Source organism: Numida meleagris, chromosome Z, assembly GCF_002078875.1.
Source record: "Numida meleagris isolate 19003 breed g44 Domestic line chromosome Z, NumMel1.0, whole genome shotgun sequence".
NCBI lineage: Eukaryota > Metazoa > Chordata > Aves > Galliformes > Numididae > Numida > Numida meleagris.
Window position 1 is genome coordinate 15,352,542 of NC_034438.1, and position 16,348 is coordinate 15,368,889.

General features: G+C 45.2%; 1 protein-coding gene across 1 annotated transcript; it reads left to right on the top strand.

Annotated features, from left to right (window-relative positions):
• ISL1 (ISL LIM homeobox 1) lies at positions 2,838-14,373 on the top strand. The gene is made up of 7 exons (XM_021381626.1): positions 2,838-3,161; positions 3,289-3,397; positions 4,208-4,397; positions 7,372-7,631; positions 9,368-9,654; positions 11,059-11,226; positions 13,430-14,373. The coding sequence occupies exons 2-7, from the start codon at positions 3,370-3,372 to the stop codon at positions 13,544-13,546; spliced, it is 1,050 nt and encodes a 349-aa protein (XP_021237301.1). The 5' UTR covers positions 2,838-3,161; positions 3,289-3,369; the 3' UTR covers positions 13,547-14,373.

Here is a 16,348-nt window from a genome sequence, read left to right on the forward strand (position 1 = left end):
AGCCCTCCTTTTCTTCCCAGTCCTGGCTTGTTGGGGCGGAGACAGATTTCTTGCTTATTGCACATCATTTACAAAGATCAAGCTTAAAATGCAATCACTTCTCCTAGAAGTTGTAGTTAAAAAACCCCGAAAGTTAGAGGGGTGGGCGTTAAGAGAACTAAAAGCAGACTGAATTATTTTCGAAAAAAAAAAAATACTGAGAAAAGCTGGAAAATAAAAAAGGAGTTCTCTCAGAGCTCGGAAGGTGGTATACTTTTAATAACGCCAATTTTTTAAATACAGATGAAGACGTCCACGAGGGAAAGCATAGGACGGAGGACGGAAAAACACCTTCCCTGTTTCGGTCTTTTGCAGTACCCACGGATGGTTATCTCGACATCTGGGACGCCTCTTTATTTTTTGTCACTGCGGATCCTTTGCCATCTCGCAGCCCGCGGGGTCACCCGAGGCGGGGGGTCGGCGTACCCCGAGCAGAGGTGGGGGGATGTTTGCAGAACACCGGGCGGCGAGGCACAAAAGGTCAGAAACGCGCCCACCTCGCGCGGCCGCGCCCGCTCGCCCCGCTGCCAGCAGAGGTCGCCGCGGTACCCGTCACGACGCCCGCCTGCGCGCAGCCTGCGCGCCCCGGCGCGGGCAGAGCCCTAGGCTGGGGAAGGGGCGGCCGGGGACCGTCCCTCGCAGGGTCTGCGCGCTGCCGATGGCCGCGAACCCCAGCCTCCTGCTCACAGCATCTCGCCTCCCGAGGGCGGCGGAGCGCGCCCCGAGGCCCTGTCGGGCTGCGGCATCGCAGAGCGGCGGGGTGCACGCCAGACGCTGCGGGAAGCGGGGCACGGATAAATGGGGGAGGTGGTGGGGACACGGCGGAGGTCCCCCAGGCCGGGAGAGCGGTGCGGGGGCTACACTGGGGTCTGTGCGGATTAAAATGCCCGTCACTGAAGGTTTGCCCCAGACACTTGCCTGGATGTCCGGAGCTGCCAACATCAGCAATGGTTCTCGGTAATTGCTTTTCGGTTTACTCAGCTAAAACGCGGAATTACAAACTACATCTGTAGATAGCCTCTTATATATGTACGTACATACACAGCCACACACATGTATGCATATCGCCAGGTTCTTGGAAGGAGAAGCCAACATCTAGTAGAGTTGCGTTTTCCAACTGTTTATTTAAACGTCTAATATGTAAAGTAAGTGTGCATGTGTTTGCAACCATATCTTTACCTCCTGACACTATCTTGAGATCATTTCAAGTCAGCATAGCTATCTCCACAAGTGGCAAGGCTGGGTCCCGCTTCTTGTTTGAAATAAAGCTGGAGGGTGTTTTCGCTCCCTGGGCTTTGCAAAGGAAAACAGCTTGCAAACTGAGTTAGGACTTCGTGGAGATCTGTTGTTTAGCAGCTGTCTCATCAGTAAATGAAAGTTTCAGAACTTTTTCTTGGCTGTTTCACTTCAGATGGACTTCCCTTTGGGAAGACATTCTGCGTGAATGTGGCTTTGCCTCTCTTTCACCCAAACTCTAGTCTCGTCGGTCGTATTTGAAATAAAAAAGACAACTTCGAAAAAAATAAATTTTCCTGATGAGTAGTGATTGGAGGGCACTTCTACATCACGTTGGTGAGGGCGGTGTAGCAGCCCATATGGAACAGAACACAAACAGTAGATCGAAATAAACTCAAGGGGGACTCAAGGGGTGGCAGGCAGTGGATTCAGAGGGCACCCACGCTGGGGACCGGGGGCAGCTCAGCACACAGACTAGAGAAAACGCAGCGGGCAGGCTGAGCGGAGCCTGTCCTCTGCGAAACACACACAAAGAAATCCTTGCCCACGGGAAAGTTGCGTTTTGCCGGGCTGGGGAAGCGTTCAGATAACCCCTGCTGGAGCCAGCAGCCCCGCGGGGGCCAGTGCCTACGAGGCGTGCTGCGGGTGGCGGTGCGCAGCCGGGGGCGCGGGTACTGCACCGCACTGCACCGCGCCGCGCCCAGCGCGGACCGAACCTTCCCACACTACCTCCAGGTGCCCCGCGCTGCGCAAACGGCAGAGTTCGCGCCTTATCCCCCCCCCCCCCCGCCTTCTCTTTCTCTCTCTCTCTCTCTCTTTTTTTTTTCTTTAAACAAGAATTTCAAGGGATCCACCACGGTGAAAGGCAGAAGTCCTTCACTCTTCTGTGTGAATCTTCGTTCCTGGCCAAACTACGAAACCGCCTAAATACAGGATGCATTTCTATTTACAGATAAGGAAAAAAAGAGAGAGAAGGAGTAAGAAAGAAAGGAAAGGGATGTAAAAAGGATTGGAAAACATAAATAGAGCAGAGGGAGTGTCGAGGGACAATTTAAGGTAAATATTTGTACCTCCTCCGATGTCGTGTTTAACAGAAATACATAAAGCTTTTATCCACGATTTTAAGAGAGAAGAAGGATGGGGGAAACGTAAACAATCCCATCTCGTGGTGGGGCCGTGCCCGCCCCGCGAGGGGCAGCGTCGCCTGCGGGAGCCGGAGCGGGGCTCCCTAATGGGAATGATAAACGCTTGGTAGGAAATAGAGGGATTAACACCACTCCCGCCCCCAGAATGTAAATATATACACACGTTTATATGTGTGTGTTGTACGTATATATATGGAAATTGTGAATATGCCTCGGCAAGCCCAGGAGGGGGAAGGGGTGGAGGAGCCCGAGTGGGCCGGGAAGGAAAATGAAAGGTGTGACTGAAGATAAGCGGCAGGGATGGAGGAGAACGACAAGAAGAAAGTATAAAAGGAAATACAAATGAGGAGCGAGGAAAAGTTGCCTCCGAGAGCCCAAGCCGGGGCCGCCGCGCCGCCAGACTCTGAAATATGATAATCAGAACAGCTGCGCCGCGCCGCCCGCAGCCAATGGCAGCCGCGCGGGCGTGACGTCCCCGCGCATGACGTCAGGCCAATGGCGAGCGGGCTGAGTTGGAGCAGAGAAGTTTGAGTAAGAGATAAGGGCGAGGCGAGTGCCCGAGCCGCCAGCGCCCAGTCCAGCACCGCCGCGCCGCCGCGCCACCGCACAGCACCGCGCCCCGCAGCATAGCGCGGCAGGACCCCGCAGCAGGACCCCGCCGCGCAGCCGGACCCTGGCGCCGCGCCTCGCCGCACCGCGCCCCCTTCTCGCTCCGCAGCTCTGATAGTGTCTCCCACGCTGGTGGTGTTTTGTTTTGCTTTTTTTTTCCCCCTCATTTCGAGTCTCTATTTTTTTCCCTTTTTTTTTTCCCTGTTATTGTCATTTCTACTTTTTTTTATTATTTATTTCATTTTATTTTTTTTTTTAGCGACAGCTCTCAAACCTACTTTGGGGTCTTAAAACGAAACCGTACACCATTTCACTGTGGACATTACACCCTCTTACAGATATGGGAGACATGGGAGACCCACCAAAAAGTAAGGCGGAATTTTTACCGTTGTTGGAATAAATGTGCTGTCTATTGTAATCGTCTCAGACAGGCGAGCTGCTAGAGAGCTGAACTTCATTTGAATGGTAGAGAAGGTGCCTTTGTTGCCATGCCTGCATGCTTGCTGTGTTTTAGCCTCGTAGCCTTGTATGCTAATAGCCTAGGGTCCTGCTCTCTTTTAAAGTTTGGGGACCAGGCGAGATTTAAATGGGCTCTCCTACCATGCAGCTTTAAATTCTCTTCGTGCTAGAGTGCGGTGGGGCTGTCTGGCTATCCAGCACCCGTTCTGTCCGGGGGAATTAGCATTAGACTTGCAAAAGAGAGCAAGTGACAACTGTAGTGATGCCTGTTCTTGCTAGCAGCCTCGAGTCCCCTCTTCTATGGCAAAGGGCTGAATGGGAAGCGCACCAGCCACGCGTTCGACTTTTTCAATCAGAGCCTCTTAAAAAATTAAATCTAACGTCTAGATGCTCTTCTCGTAAGGAGAGGAATCCGAACAAACGTATAATAAAATAAAAATAAAAGCACGAGGGAGTTTGGAGTTTTGATTCTGTGCAAGGCTGTCGAAGTGGGGACCTTCACCCTTCACGTCTGCATTGTAACGTATGTTCCGCCTTCTTTCTAAGCGAGGCGAGGTTTTGATGGCACGCTTCAATTACCATCCAAAAGTGTAATACTCTTTAAAAAAAAAAAAAATGCAACACTTCGAGTACGCCCTATAAGGGAACGACACTAAAAGTGTGTTTATCTCTGTAGGAGAGTAAACGGTTAGTCAATCATGTATTTATTTTCATTTCAGAAAAACGCCTGATTTCCCTATGTGTTGGTTGCGGCAATCAAATTCACGATCAGTATATTCTGAGGGTTTCTCCGGATTTGGAATGGCATGCGGCGTGTTTGAAGTGTGCGGAGTGTAATCAGTATTTGGACGAGACCTGTACGTGCTTTGTTAGGGATGGCAAAACCTACTGTAAAAGAGATTATATCAGGTACGCCATTTACATTGTTTAATTCCTCGGTGAGATTTTTTTTAAAATTTTATAAATCTGACAAGCAGGATGAGGAAAAATAGTGATAAATAAGGTGAAAATGCAACTGGTGTATTTTTAACTGATTCCTGCAAAGGTAGACAGACGAGGGGAAAAGTTCGAGTAGTCAAGTTTTTTATTCTACAAATTCAAATGCAAATCTCTGAACAAACAAAACCGCCCTCGGAAGCAGCTAGCGACTCTATCGGACCCTCCTGAGGACTTCGGCAATGTATTCTGTGATTCTAACAAAGTGGGAAATCGTAGGTGGTGGAGAATGTTTTCAGTAGTGTCGATGTTATGGGCAACGCGGAACCGGTCGCTTTCTAACACAACCTGAGAAACGCGTATCTTTTGTAACGCGTGCTTTTTTAAAGGCATAATAGCATTCATAGGAAAACCGCTTCAAGTATTCATACCGTGAAAATAAATACACGAGCAAAAATAAGATCAAACCAGGCCTATTTAAAAAAAAAAAAAAAAAAAAGCCCAAAAGAGAAAAACAAAACCAAAGTTTCCTTAAGAGTGAAAGATCTTTTTCTGAGGAGGTTAAAATGTAGACCGAAATGTTTCTTTGCTAAAATAGCTGACATTTAATCTTTTTAAATATTAACCCCTTTGGTGATATCTGACTGCCTTCCCTTTCTTATCTTATCTGTACTGATGAATTAGACAGAGCAGATCAAATTGCCCATCATCTGTTCACGAACAATTGGGTATATTTAGATAATGGAACCGCTTCCTTCCTCACATTAAAATCTGGTAACTGATAAAATGTGAGAGTTGCCAATCCTGACACTATAGAGAAACCAAAGCAGGAATTTCGAGTGTGTTCATTACTTGTGTTCCTGGGTCATGCTGATCTGTTTCAGTGTATTCTGCTGGGTTTGTAAAACCAGAACTTTGAAAGACTCTGAGGTATGGACCGTGCTTTCTTATGGGAATTTTTGCGAGCAACTATTATCTACCCTCCCAAGATATCTTTTCTAGTTTCTTGTTAATTCCGAACTGAAATAAAATGACTCAGTCCAGGACACAATTCATAATCAGATCATCCGTACAAGCTATGACATGAGATTATTCTCCAACCTTTACCAGGACGAAAAAACAGTTCCATTTATTATTAATAGTAATATTAATATTTATTATTTTTACTTTGGAGATCTGCTGTTAAATGTCGTCCTGTCGCTAGTTTCAAATTAAAGGAAAACGTTTGGGGTTGAAATACTCCCGCTTACCTCCTGCAAGAACTAACTCGGTGGGCTAATTTAAGCAAAGAAACCAACGAAAAAAAGCAACTTCTTCTTCTTCTTCTTCTTTTTTTTTTTTTTTTTTTTTTTGTGCAATACATTTCACTTGCTAAAATTTTAGAAGTAAATTGTTCATTACATGTAATTCGACTTTGAATTAGGCTATGATAGCCAAGCATGTGGGCAACCCCCCAACTTCTGTACTTATGAATATGATACATTTTGTGAGTGCTCTGCTCTTCTGTAGTTTAGCAGTTTGGTTGTTGGGGTTTTATTCTTCTCAAAAAGTTCTAATTTGGAAATATGTACTCGTCTGATATTCAGAGCTATATATCTATAGACATAGGAGCTAAACATGTACCCTCAAATTTGCATCACAGACTATTGCTAGTGAAATGCACTGGTGAGGAAATGAGTATGGATGAATATTAGGTCAGTTTTAAGAGCAGTTTTTACATTTCCATGGATTACATCCATGTTTGGGAGTATGCATTTTGAATGTCTTCATATGTTTGTGGGAAGATGCTGATTTTACTTAATGCCGAAGAGGCTGGCAAAGGAGTACTCAGTGGCAGCCGAGGGACTGTACCTATAGGCACCGCGCTGGAATATTTTCTTTTGCCCATCTACTGATGGATGAACGGTGCTCCTCTCCTCCATGCGAGGCGAGGAACCCCCCACCTCCTCCAGCCTATAACCCCGGAGACCCAGTAGCTGCCGTGGGGGCTGCGGTGCAAAGTTGCCCTTTCGTTCGTGCTGGAGGGCTTGAACGCTGGTTCAAGGTGGAAGAAAGCAGAGAGAGAGAAGGAGCGGTGGGTGAGATTGGCTGCAGAGCCAAAACACAGAAAATACCTTTTAAGAGGGGTCTGGGGAAAGAGGCTGCACTGCTACACATGTCAGTCTGCGTGTATACAAAGGGGTATGTGTACATGCCTAGATCTGTTGTATAAAGTAAACCTAGTGAGAAAGGGTAAGGGGAAGAGCCCATGACTCTGGCAGAGCCGCATGCTGGAGGCTGAGTACAGGGAGCGCGACCACTCGTTAAGTGGCAGAAGTCGCGAGTGGGTTTTTCGCAAAAAAAACCAACCAACCAACCAAAAAAAACACCATTCGGCAAAGCGGTCACGTTTGTGTGTGTGGAGCGGGTGTCAGCCCCGCCAGCCCCTGCTGTTTCCTGTGTACTCGGGCAGACCGTTCAGCTGCGGGCCAGGCGAGGTCAGGTCCCCGTGCCGTGCCGGGGGAGAGGGCAGGGACGCCCCGTCGCCGCGTGCAGCCCGGGCAGTGGGACAGGAGGAGGAGGCGGCACCTCCTCGGGAAGCAGAGGGGTCGAATTTTTGCTTCTCCCCTTCTTCCCGCCCCTACCGCCCTTCCTTCCCCCCTCCCCTTGCCCATGGCCGTGTCCAGGTCCCTGCCGCCTTTTACAGCGGGGGGATTCGGCAGCAGCCGAATCCGTTTTTATTCCTTTCCCCTTGCTGGCTTCTCTATCTCACAGCTTGTTTAACTTTTGTGCCGCTTGTGGAGCGGCTTCGAGAGGCCACGGGGCAGCCCACGAGCTCGAGTGAAAAAATCTCTTTTTTTTTTCCCTGTCCTTTTTCCCCCATTCCCCTTGCCAACCCCCCTTCCCCCTCCTCATGCTCTTCCTCCTTCCCTCCCTTCTCCTTCTCTCTGGGCTGGGCCCTGCTCAGGTTATACGGCATCAAGTGCGCCAAGTGCAGCATCGGCTTCAGCAAGAATGACTTCGTGATGCGCGCCCGCGCCAAGGTGTACCACATCGAGTGTTTCCGCTGCGTGGCCTGCAGCCGCCAGCTCATCCCCGGCGACGAATTCGCGCTGCGGGAGGACGGCCTCTTCTGCCGGGCGGACCACGACGTGGTGGAGCGGGCCAGCCTGGGCGCCGGGGACCCCCTCAGCCCCCTGCACCCGGCCCGGCCGCTGCAGATGGCAGGTACCGCCCACACACGGCGCCCCGCGGGGGACCCGCGCCCCCGGCCTGCGCACTCGCGGAGTGCCGCGGGTCCGACTGCCCACACCTGCGCGGGCGGTGGCACTCTGCGGGAGCACCCCCGGTCCACCGGCGGCTGGGAGCCTGAGCTGAGCCGGAGCCGGGGCAGCCCGTGCAGGGAGCGGGTCTGCGGCACCGCACAGACCCCGCTCCGGTCCGTCCTGCGGAACACGGGGAAAAGCCGCTTTAAGCACTGGTGGACGCGGGGGCCGAAAGGAGATAGACTTCATAACTACAGGCGAGCGCTTAGGCTGTAATTTAAAACTGTCAACAAGCTAATCTCCAGTAACTGCCTTTTGAAGTGACTCTGCCGTCTTGAAAAGTTTTATGTGATTTGATGAGAATTTCATCTTTAAACTCAGCATTGTCGAACACCTTACAACTTGCACCTCTAGTTCTCGACATGTGCACCAGATACTCAGGGACTCTTAGCTGAAGAAAAGGCATATCTCTCTGAAGCTAAGGAAGCTGGATAAAACTAAGTTGGCCGGCGATGTTGCTTGTCGAGTAACTGTAACACCAAAGGTTATTTACAAACATAGGTCTGTTTAAACGGGCTCGTTTCCCACTTTTTCCCCACTAGTTTTTTTTCTCCAAGTGACATGTCAATATCAAAGGAGAAAAAGAATATCTGAAGGTGTCCATTGCAGGACTTAAGAGAAATTGTACTTGCGTATTGTGTCTGCAGGTAAAACACTTCTAAGACCGTATCGTTGTCACTCAAATTTGCTGATTTATCATCATAATCAGAGAAATGGAAAGCCGACTGTACAAAAGCAAACATTTTTTAATACCAGCAAGCCACGCTTTCAAAAAAAAAAAGTTTTTATTTTTCCCTTGACTGGGTCAAATTACATATAGATAGCTGCAGCTATCCAGTACACAGAAGAGTAGCTGAATGACTCCAGTAAAAAGTAATCTTGATGTGACTTTATACACTGGTTTGCATATCTTGGTGGTTTCCATTAGATCCTTGGCTTGCTCCTCTTAAATTGGAGAAGCATTCATGGCTTTCATAATTATTCATTAAAAGTGTATGTAATTTCACCGAGTATATCCTCTTTCTAAGACAGACCCTGTCTCCTGATGTGGGGCTCTTGCAGGTTTTCCATCAGTGGTCACAGTGCTGTGCATTTGGCTTGTTTTGCTTTGATTTGGAAACACCAAACAGGCAGGAGCTCTTGCACGTTATCAAGGCCTTTGACTAAGCTGAGCTAGATTCAGTGTACAAGACACAGACCCGAATCATGATTAATTTATTAATTTTCAGGCCAAAAATCTGTTCTAGTGATTTGTCAGGACATAAATACTTAAAACCCTCCCCCTCTTATCCTAGTGCACACACACACACACCTTTGCAAGATCACCCTCCCCTGTCACAGCTCATACAGGTTCAACCTTCTGTCATTAAGAGTTTGGGGGGGGGGGGGAGGGGGTTCTTTTTGCAAATTAATTATCTGTGGAGTCAGCGATGTCAGCCTCGTCACTCCACCAGCACATAAAGCAGAGGAGGTTGCAGGAGCTCGAGTAGAGCTGACTGCCTGAATGGCCTTTGAAAGAGGTTCATCACCCTCCTTTCTACCCCACCCCCAGCTCCACTGGCTTAGATTCATAGCCTCTGCAGACTCCCTGCTTCCTACTCATGGGGATCCTGTTCCTCCCTTCCCCTTCCCTTACAGCAGAACCTATCTCTGCCAGACAGCCAGCTCTGCGACCCCACGTCCACAAGCAGCCTGAGAAGACCACCCGAGTCCGAACTGTCCTTAATGAAAAGCAGCTTCACACCTTGAGGACCTGCTATGCTGCCAACCCCAGACCAGACGCCCTCATGAAAGAGCAACTGGTAGAAATGACTGGCCTCAGTCCGAGGGTCATCAGGGTTTGGTTTCAAAACAAACGATGCAAGGACAAAAAAAGGAGCATCATGATGAAGCAACTTCAGCAGCAGCAACCCAATGATAAAACTGTAAGTGGCTTCAGCCTCTGACTGTGCACTGTCTTACCTCCTAGGGAGAAATGCATAAGCTAAGGCCAGCCTGGCCACCTCCAAGGCCAGCTGGACCCTTTTGATTTTATGGGAGCTCCCTTAAAGCAAAATGGTACCTCCTAAATATTATCTGCTTGTTCTGCTGTCAGTGCAGCTAAAAGAGAGAGCAGTGAGAAGCCGATATAGGCTGCTCAAGCAAACACGTCCTTTTGTGAGGCTAAGGATTTAAAGTAGATTAGATTAACTTCTCTGCAGTGTGAATTGTGACCTGCAGAGCTTATGGGATGAAAAAAGCCCTGTCATGTGTAATATTTATACTGAAAATGCAGAGGACTCCTTGAAGGAAAATAACGTACTTGCCCTCCTCAGTGGTTTTACACAGGAGTAAGGGGGAAATTTGATGTATTTTGTTTTAACCTTATATACTTAATGTATCTGTGTTTGTCAGTACATTTCCTGTAGAAAAAGACAAATGCAAAGTTTTTGGAACTACCATCATATTTCCAGGTTATTTTATATATATATAGTTCTTGTATTGAAATATGTTGAGTTCTTGTCTGCGGGCATATGCATGCACAATGAAAACAAGTGGAAAGAGCTGGATTCAGGAGAGCAAACTGGCTGTTTCCATTTTAAGCCAACTTTTTTTTTTTTTCCCCCTACTGTTGTTAGTCCACTTGAAGAAGAGTCTGTTATTCTCCCTCTGCATATTGACTGACCTGAGAATAACTATTAATTCATAAGGCTGCCTAGTTAAGTGGAATTTAAGGAGTTTCAGTTTACCATGTTGGAATGCAATAAAACACAATGTTATTAACTCGCCTGAACAATCTATTCGTCGAGGTTTGGAGTTATTTTGTACACTGTCTGCACCACAGGACATAATGGGAGGGATACGTTTTCCTCTTTTACCATTAGTTTTAATTTTGTTTTGTTTTGTTTTTGTTTTTAAAAGAACATGGTACTAACTCTCTTCAGGTTTATGGTTCAGGGGATATACGAACCAGTTAAGGTCATGGAGAACAAAACCAGCCTGGATGCAAAGTAGAAGGCAAGCATGATTAACCGTTTCTTGTGCCGATGCATCGCCAGCCAAGACACTGAGTGCTTGTGTTTGAGAAAGCTTGGGGGGGCAGGGGAGGAGGGCTATGCCTTGAGAGAAATAGGAGGATTAAAGGGAAAGAAAGTAAACTTCCACTGTGATAAATGCAGCAGGTAGAAATAGACTGACCTAAAGCAGAATGAAGTAAGACATTCACAGCAGATTAACAAAGCAAATACAAGTGACTGTATAGATAAGATAGAAAGCAGTTTATTGACTCAGCGCTTATATACAATAAAGTTAACCAAGCTCATTAACATCTTTTGCTGGGCTATTTACAGAATATCCAAGGGATGACAGGAACTCCGATGGTGGCTGCCAGTCCGGAGAGACATGATGGTGGTTTACAGGCGAACCCGGTGGAGGTGCAGAGTTACCAGCCGCCCTGGAAAGTATTGAGTGACTTCGCATTGCAGAGTGACATAGATCAACCTGCTTTTCAGCAACTAGTAAGTGTCTGTTCTCAGCCCGAGCAGTGGGGGATTCGCTGAACATTACCAGCAGGAGGGCTGCTGCAGTCCTTGTCCCAGGGATGAGCAGTTCAGGCCAGCAGCGTTTCCCTGAGATTATGAGGTGGGCATTTTGGCACTCTGTAAATGTGGTGATTTGAACTGATTTTGCTGGGCTTGGTGCAGAAAGTACTGCAGTGCACAGATCTTGTCAAAATGAGTGCATGCTGGATAAGGCCCAGCCCAGGTCTGAGGCTGACTTGTCTTTCACATCACTGAAATCTAAAAGCACATCTCACCAGAGAACTAAACTGTACAACTGAGCCGCTGTAGGGACATTTATGAAAGCAGCTTCCAAATTTTACTCCCCCCACTCCCTTTCCTCCTTTGGGACAATTTTGACTATATAATATAGTTTTAAAATATATGGCTGCAACCTCAGCCTAAGTCCTTTCTTTGTTACACAAACAATTTAATTAAAACATCAAGTCCTTCTCTTACATGTTTAAGTTTAGATATGATTTTTTATTTCTCTATTCACATATTTGCATACAATTATACACACCTATAGCATACATGAAATGTTGTACTTCGAAAATGGAATAGTCAGCACATATTTGCTTGCAAAATTCAAACGATATGATGAACTGCCTTAAGCCAAAAGAAAACAGATATTTTAGAATAAATTCTGTTCTTAACTCACTTCCTTATGCCTACGTCATTTGGCAGCTCAAATGGGACCATATCAACTGCAATACTTAGGCCCAAGAAGGTGAATTAAGGACAGAAGTTCAACCTTAACTCAATTTCCTGGCCTAAGTGTGTTATAACCAGATCTTTAAAATAATAAGGTATGTTGTGTATGCTTCTTCAGTGATTCAAAACAATACTTAAAAATGAAATATTATCATATGGATCCTTTTTGAATCTTCTGGGAATCTTTTTCATCATAGGAATGGAGGACAACTGTTTGTAGCCAAATGAACAGACGTTTGCAGAAATTTTCTGCTTAGTATCATACTTTTTTAGGACGGTCCCTATTTTTTTTTCCACCCAGTGTCAGGCTGTGGCCCCTGGCACAATGTGCTCACTCAGGAACTGCAGCACAGCAGCAGGGCTGTCTGCATCGTCTTACCTCAAGTAACCACCAGTTTTCCTGGTTTAATCAAGATGTCAAACAGACACAAGAAAAATTTATCTCCTTCAGTTGCCTGGAACTGGAGATGTTAAAAATCTTTCATACAGTTAGTTTTTGTAAGGAGTAGGTCTAAAAAAAAAAAAAAGAAAGATGGATAGCCCTAGTACCCTAGTACATACACACGTATAGATAGACAGACCATTAGGTAGGTTATTGATGCATAAAGTGCATGATGTCTGATACTGAGAAGAGTTAAAATAAAGGATTGTGGATGGAACACATTGACCACTCAAGGCACCTCTGTAATCTGGAAAGGGCCTTGATCACAGGATCGGCCAGCTAAATAGGTGCCAAAGAAAAGCGTTTGGATTAGCAAAGCTCCACCTTTACTTCAGGCCTATTCCCAACACTGCCCTTAAACCAACAGGAGCTGCGGAGCACGTTAGGATGGAGGAGTGTGACCTTTTTTATCAAGAGGACTCTTGTTAAGAAGAGATACCACCAACTCCCAATCACAAATGAAAGAGAATGGCTTATTTCAAATGCCTTCTGCTCCTGGCTGCTTCTTCGAGGTTTATTATAGTATGTGCACAAAGAGGGAAAAGAGTAACCTTACAGTTTTGTGTCAAAAAGCACATGCACTTTTAAATAATTGACTAGAATATCCTGTTGGGATTGCCACTCTTGTAAGACGTGGAAGAAGGCCTGGTAAATAAGGTTCTTTATCTACTTGTGGATTTTTTTTTTTCAGTCTTTAAATTTTTTTTTTTTTAACTTTTTTTCCCCTGATGATTTGGCTGAAGGCCTGAAGAAGATTCTTATGAAGCCAGTGGGGAAATTAAATAAAACCACAAACTGTGAGACAGTCTTCTGTGGAGATGTATCAGGCCATTCAGATGCATACTTGGTTTTTTTGTTGTTGTTTTTTGTTTTCTTTTTCTTTGCCTTTGCCAGCTACTTTTGATTGTTTGATTGTTACAGTTGTAAAATATATATATATATATTACTTTTCTTATTTTCTTCTTCTTCTTTTTTTTCTTTTCTTTCTTTTTTTTTTTTTGGCAGGTTAATTTTTCAGAAGGAGGACCTGGTTCCAATTCTACCGGAAGTGAAGTGGCATCAATGTCCTCCCAGCTCCCAGATACACCCAACAGCATGGTAGCCAGCCCTATTGAGGCATGAGGAAAATTCATCCAGAGTTCTGATGTTGTTGTTTCTGCCCTTACCCTCAGCCCTGTTGGAGAGAGTGGGAAAGTGATCGTGTTTGGACTCCGAAATTTAGGTGGGAAAAGTATTTAAAAGCCCTTTAATGAACCTGGCAAGGAACCGCTCCATGAAACAAACGGAGTCATGTTTGAAAAGAGAAGGTAATATGGTAGCAACACTGTGAAGACAATCATGGGATCTTACTAGAATACATGCTAAAACAAACAAAAAACCACCACGCTATTCAATGATCTGAGGAGGATCAAAAAGACATTTTCAAAATATAGGGGATATGTACTCATGAATCTTTAAAAAAAAAAATTACATTTGACTGCACATCTTAGAGAGAAACCAAGATAGAGGGACTCTCTCCTAACCTGAATGGTGCTGTTTCTATATTGGTCATTGCCTTGCCAAAAGGAGCTCCGGTAGGTTTTCCATCATCAAGAAAGAGATGATTTAGCCCCGCACTGTTGAAAGATTCATTGCAGGAAGGTGGAGCTGCATTGGTTTGCAATGTTGTTTTTAGTTGACTCTTAACAAGGGGTTGTTTCCTGGGTCTCTTATAGCATGTACTGTAGCGGGGTTTTGGTTTGTGTTTGGTTGAGATCCACCCTCTATCAAGTCTGAAGTGATTAATAAATAGGTTTTTGAATTACTCTTTAAAAACCAATTTATAAAAGCATTGCAACAAGGTATACCTCTATTTTGCCACAAAGCGTTTCGGGATTGTGTTTGAAATGTGTCTGTCCAAGAACCTTCCCCTCCCCCAAAGATGTGTATAGTCATCGGTTAAAGCGACTGTTTTCTCCCTCTCTCTCTCTCTCTCTCTCTTTCTCTCAATAAAGAGAAAAAAAGAAAAAAAAAAAAAAAAAAAAAAAGTAAAAAGAAAAAGGAAAAAACACCACCCTTTTTGTTTGCTCTTGCATTGCAAAATTATAAAGTAATTTATTATTTATTATCGGAAGACTTGCCACTTTTCATGTCATTTGACTCTATTTTTTTGTTTGCTGAAGTAAAAAAGAAAAAAAAGAAAAAAAAGAAAAGATTGTACCGTGGTCTTTGAATTATATGTCTTACTCTCTGTGGTTTTTGTCTTTTTTTTCCTTAAATATTATGTGAAATAAAAGCGCCATATGTAGAATTATTATATCTTCAGGACTATTTCACTAAATAAGCGTTTGGAATAGAGAAAATAATAATAGTAATAATAATAATAATAAATAATGAACAAAGTTCCCTCTTTAAATATTTACAAACTAGCAGCTAAAATACCTGAAATAAAATATTGCATGCAAAGCAGGTCGTTAGTGAAAACAAGGAGTGTGATATTTTATTGCAAGTATTAACGACCGGCTTGTAAATTTCCGTTTCAACAACTATATCAGGGCTAGTTGGATGCCTTAGCTTTCAATCGATAACATTAGAAACTCTCTTGTTCCCTTCCCTCCCCCCATCCCTTGCCCTTAAAAGTGGTATTACTCTAGGCATGATCTGACATAACTTTAAGACATCGAAAGAACTGAGAGCTCAGGCTTTTTGCTGAGTTCCATTATTTTTTAAAAATATTAAAAAGTAAGTGCTGTATACCAAAGCCTCGTTGTTGAGATTGTTGAAGTGACCTGTATTTTAAGTATAAGCTCCTGATAAAAGGGATGCTTTTTGCTTAACAAGTCAAGTATGACCATTATTTATCAGTGTCTGCTGTCAAAACGCTTGAAAAAATGCTGCAGAAGAAATAGGATTCGGGGATATTGCTATGAAATTGCACGATCGGTGTTCCTTCTTCTCTGTCGACTTCCCTCTCTTCACTCCCTCTTTTCTTCCTTTTTTAATTTGCGGGGGAGAGGGTGGTGAAAGCTAAAAATGTGGGCGAGTTCTTGGGGAAAAGTGAAAAAGAAGAAGGAAAAAAAATAACAAAATATTGGAAAGGGTTGTTTTTGCTCGAATCCATGTGTTCCCTAGTGCTCCCAGCCAGCACAAGACAATGACTCGCCCTAAAAAATCTGTAACAACTGGAATATAGAGATTTTTAGGCTGTCAAGGACAAGTTGGTTTGCATGATAGTTACTCCAAAGTCTGATGTTTTCTTAACGTAACCTTTTTCTTCCCTCCTCCCCATTTCAGCTCTCCCTGAGCAAGCTCAGCTATAGAGACAAACCATTTCGACAGTAGAAAGATAATAATAATAATAATAATAATAAAGGTTAAAAGCCTAATAGAAGGATTTCAATCATCCTGATTAGAAACTGGATTCATTTTGTATGCTCAAGTGTAATACATTTTTGAGTACTTGATAAATATTTAAATAAATATGAAATCTACCTTAAACTGTGTGATCAGTAACCCTTGTGTTTTCATGCAGAATTAGAGGCTTGCTGTGAGGCTTCAAGGGGTGGGAGGGAGAAAAGGTGCAATTTCTGCACGGTGGGACCGAGATGTAAACTGTTTGAGTCACTTTTACTGATGGAGGGATATGGGCGGTAGGTCTCTGACTAGGGGTGCAGGGGTCTGCAGTTGGCTCTGCAAAGTCAGGGCAAAAGTGGGGCCTTCGCGTTTGCCTGCCGGCTGACGCATAGCTGAGAAGTGCAGCCGGTCTGCGAGGGTTCCACGGCGAGCAACCTGTGCGGGGGCGTTGCTGAGACCCTCGGGCAGAACCCTGAGGCCAGGGAAGTTCTGTCGCCCCAGGTCTGCATTTCGGCTCAGCTCCAGTTGCTGCTTCCGCGGGAGCCGAGGCTGCGGCCGAGATAAGCGTCCCGCCGGGAGGCTTTGAGTTTA

Coding starts and splice junctions, on each gene's coding strand:
- ISL1 (XM_021381626.1), top strand. CDS start 3,370: ATGGGAGACATGGGAGACCCACCAAAAA. Junction 9,655..11,058: donor AGCAACCCAATGATAAAACT/GTAAGTGGCTTC, acceptor GGCTATTTACAG/AATATCCAAGGGATGACAGG. Junction 11,227..13,429: donor AACCTGCTTTTCAGCAACTA/GTAAGTGTCTGT, acceptor TTTTTTTGGCAG/GTTAATTTTTCAGAAGGAGG.